Below are 2639 nucleotides of genomic sequence, written 5' to 3'. Positions count from 1 at the left end.
TATATATATATTGTTCCCTCGTTTCTCTTCTGTAGATCGAGTGGTTCATTGCCTCCTGACGGTTTCGGGTTTAGGGTCGTCTGTGTTTACGTGCAGTTGTCGAGACACAACAACGACGCATGCGAGAAAGCCGGGGACCTTCAAGACATTCTGACATGAGCAGCGACTCGGAGAGCGAAGATGAATCTCCTGCTGCAGCAACCAACAGCAGCAGCAGCAGCAGCAAGAAGACGCAAGGTGCAGACTCTGCTCCTGCTGGGGAGGCAGCCGAAGACTTTTTGGCCTCTATTCCGCTCCCAGCAGAGCCTCCTCCACCATCTGCCAGCTCATCTCAGGTTCCAACGTGGGCTTCACTGTTGCTGCTGCAGTTGCTACTGTGTTGTGATGTCAATATATATTCGACCTGGTGATAGGATGCCTTAAATTGCCGTCGCTGCGGACGTTACCTTGCTTTTGTTGGTGGTGCTTACCTTCGGTTATTGTTGCTTCTGGTGTTTGATCAGGGGGTCTACGCAGCAGCAGGCGATGCCGGCACACCCCTCGGTTCCTGTCATGCCGCTGCCATTCCCTGTTCCCCCCTTGGGCGGTTACGGCGGGGCGTCTCCCCAGCCTTCTGCTGCGGGTCATCTTCAAGGGGTGAGTGGGCGGCTGCGAGCAGAAGGTGGCGGCGGTGTCCTTGCAGCTGCCGGAGCTACTGTGTGTTTTCATTAGAGGCGTGTGCATGCCGCAAAGGAGTCTGTCGTTGACACCGTAGAGATGGCATGGGGTTTACCGAGGGCATAAGGGTGCCTGGGTGCGCTGTCTTGTGTTATGCTTGTTTTCAATATATACAGGGACCTCCTCACGGGCCCCCAGGGTTCTTCCCCCCTGCCTTTGTGGTGAGCTGAGACGGACGTCGCAGCTTTGTCGGATGGTCTCTTCCAGCGGTTTGTGTAGCTTACTGGCACTCAGACACAGCTGCTACAACTGCTGTTGCAACTTCTGCTGCACCCGCTGCTGTGCGCCGTCACCTCATGGCTTCATGTTGGGAGACTGGTGCTTTTTTGCGCGTGTCCGCAGCCCCCTTTCTTTGGAATCCCTCCCGCGCCATCTCAGCTCGTTGCCCATATGCAGCAAATGCAGGGACAGCAGCAGCAACCTGAGCAGCAACGCATTTCTCCCCATCCGCAGCAGGGCCCCCAGATCCAGCAGCCGTCTCCTGCTGCTGCGGGCCCCTCCACCACCGTACAAAAAAGGCCCCCGCAGCAGCGGACGCCGCCAGTGCCAGCGAAGAAGCAACAGACAGACAGCAAGCCAGCAGGTGCTTCGGACTTGAAGGCGGCAATAGCCTTTGTTCCCACTCACTTGAGGTGAGGGGATAGGAAAGGGCGCGGGGGCCTGTTCGAGGGGTGTATTCTACGCTGTGGTGGCCGTAGAAACAATTAGTTGAGTTTGTCTTCGCCATTACGGCTTGTGTTTGTCTTGGGACTGCTCGTGGTGTGGTGGTTTGAAAGTACTGTTGCTGTTAGGGTTTTTTTTTGTTTTGGAGCTGCTGCTGTTTAAATGTGCATGCATGTGCTGTTGTTGCAGGACAAAGAAGCTTCCGGCGACAGCGAAGATACAGGAGGGCCCCTCCATTTCTCGGGTGTCTGCATACTCCATGGGAACTGCAGCTCTGGGACGGCAAGGGGGGAGCGGAGGGGCCTCAGGGGAGAGAGGGCAAACTTCCAGCTTGGCCAAGTTTTTAGAAGCCAACAAACAACAGGGAGAGGGAAAAGGAATTGGGGGGACGCCAAAAGCACCGGCGCCTGCAGATCTCGACAGGGTAAGCGGTGCATCAAGGCCCGGCAGCAGGCAATGCAGCTGGGCTGTAGCTGTTAGCTCTGCTGTTGGGGCTGCTGTTGGTGCTTCTGCTGCTGTTGTCAATGCAAACAGCTGCGGCAGCGTTTGAAGTTGTCGCGCTAGTTATATTTACGCTTTCATTGGTGTTTACTGCAAAGCACGGGTGGCGCATGCTATCCGATATCCATGGTTGTTGGGTTCCTCAGGCCTTCGACGAGTTCTTGAAGGAGGTGGGCGCATCTTAGGGAGTGAGAGGAGGTGTAAGTATAGCGCAAGGCAGCGACAAGAATCCTCNAAGGAGGTGGGCGCATCTTAGGGAGTGAGAGGAGGTGTAAGTATAGCGCAAGGCAGCGACAAGAATCCTCATCGCAGCGGCTGCCAGTTTGTGAACAGACGCAGTTCTCTCCTTTACCTGTGGTTGTTTGGGAGCTGCTCCTCCTGGCTCTCTTTGGCCTGTTTCGGTGGAGATGTCTGCCGCGAGCCTTTGTGTTGTGCTGTTCCGCATGAGAGTAATGCGTGGCTCCGCTTTTGCTGCGTTTAATTTATTCTGCTTGATGACTGAACTTTAGAGGGAATCAAACTTGTCGCTGGCGTTCTCTGCTCCTCCTGAGATGCGAGCCGGTGCCTTCATCCCGACTTATGCTGAAGTTCTGCATCCTTTTGGCTGCTCTGATACCATTGGTTTAGGATCCACCTGTTCCGAATGAGGCTTCATACACCTGTTTCTCATTAGCCTCTGTATTCCACTTCCTCAGCAGCCTTTTTACACATGCCCTGCTGCTCATCAGTTTCTGCACATCTGGTGTTTGGCCCTAGTG

The 2639-nt window shown here is 55.0% G+C and overlaps 1 protein-coding gene across 1 annotated transcript in view; it reads left to right on the top strand.

Moving 5' to 3' along the window:
• EMH_0013320 (uncharacterized protein) overlaps positions 1–2066 on the top strand; it is a gene marked incomplete at both ends in the record, with an annotated part of 4384 nt that extends 2318 nt beyond the window's left edge. The window contains 6 exons of the mRNA XM_013499795.1: positions 97–343; positions 504–636; positions 834–878; positions 1060–1349; positions 1570–1804; positions 2028–2066. Of these exons, the coding sequence (XP_013355249.1) occupies positions 97–343; positions 504–636; positions 834–878; positions 1060–1349; positions 1570–1804; positions 2028–2066 (989 nt within the window). The remainder of the gene's footprint in view (positions 1–96; positions 344–503; positions 637–833; positions 879–1059; positions 1350–1569; positions 1805–2027) is intronic.
• Between the last annotated feature and the right edge of the window lie 573 nt (positions 2067–2639).

The sequence above is a fragment of the Eimeria mitis genome, genomic scaffold (assembly GCF_000499745.2).
Source record: "Eimeria mitis Houghton genomic scaffold, Emh_scaff469, whole genome shotgun sequence".
NCBI classification, from domain to species: domain Eukaryota; phylum Apicomplexa; class Conoidasida; order Eucoccidiorida; family Eimeriidae; genus Eimeria; species Eimeria mitis.
The sequence above is the reverse complement of the archived record's forward strand: the minus strand, read 5'-3'. Positions and strand labels throughout refer to the sequence as shown.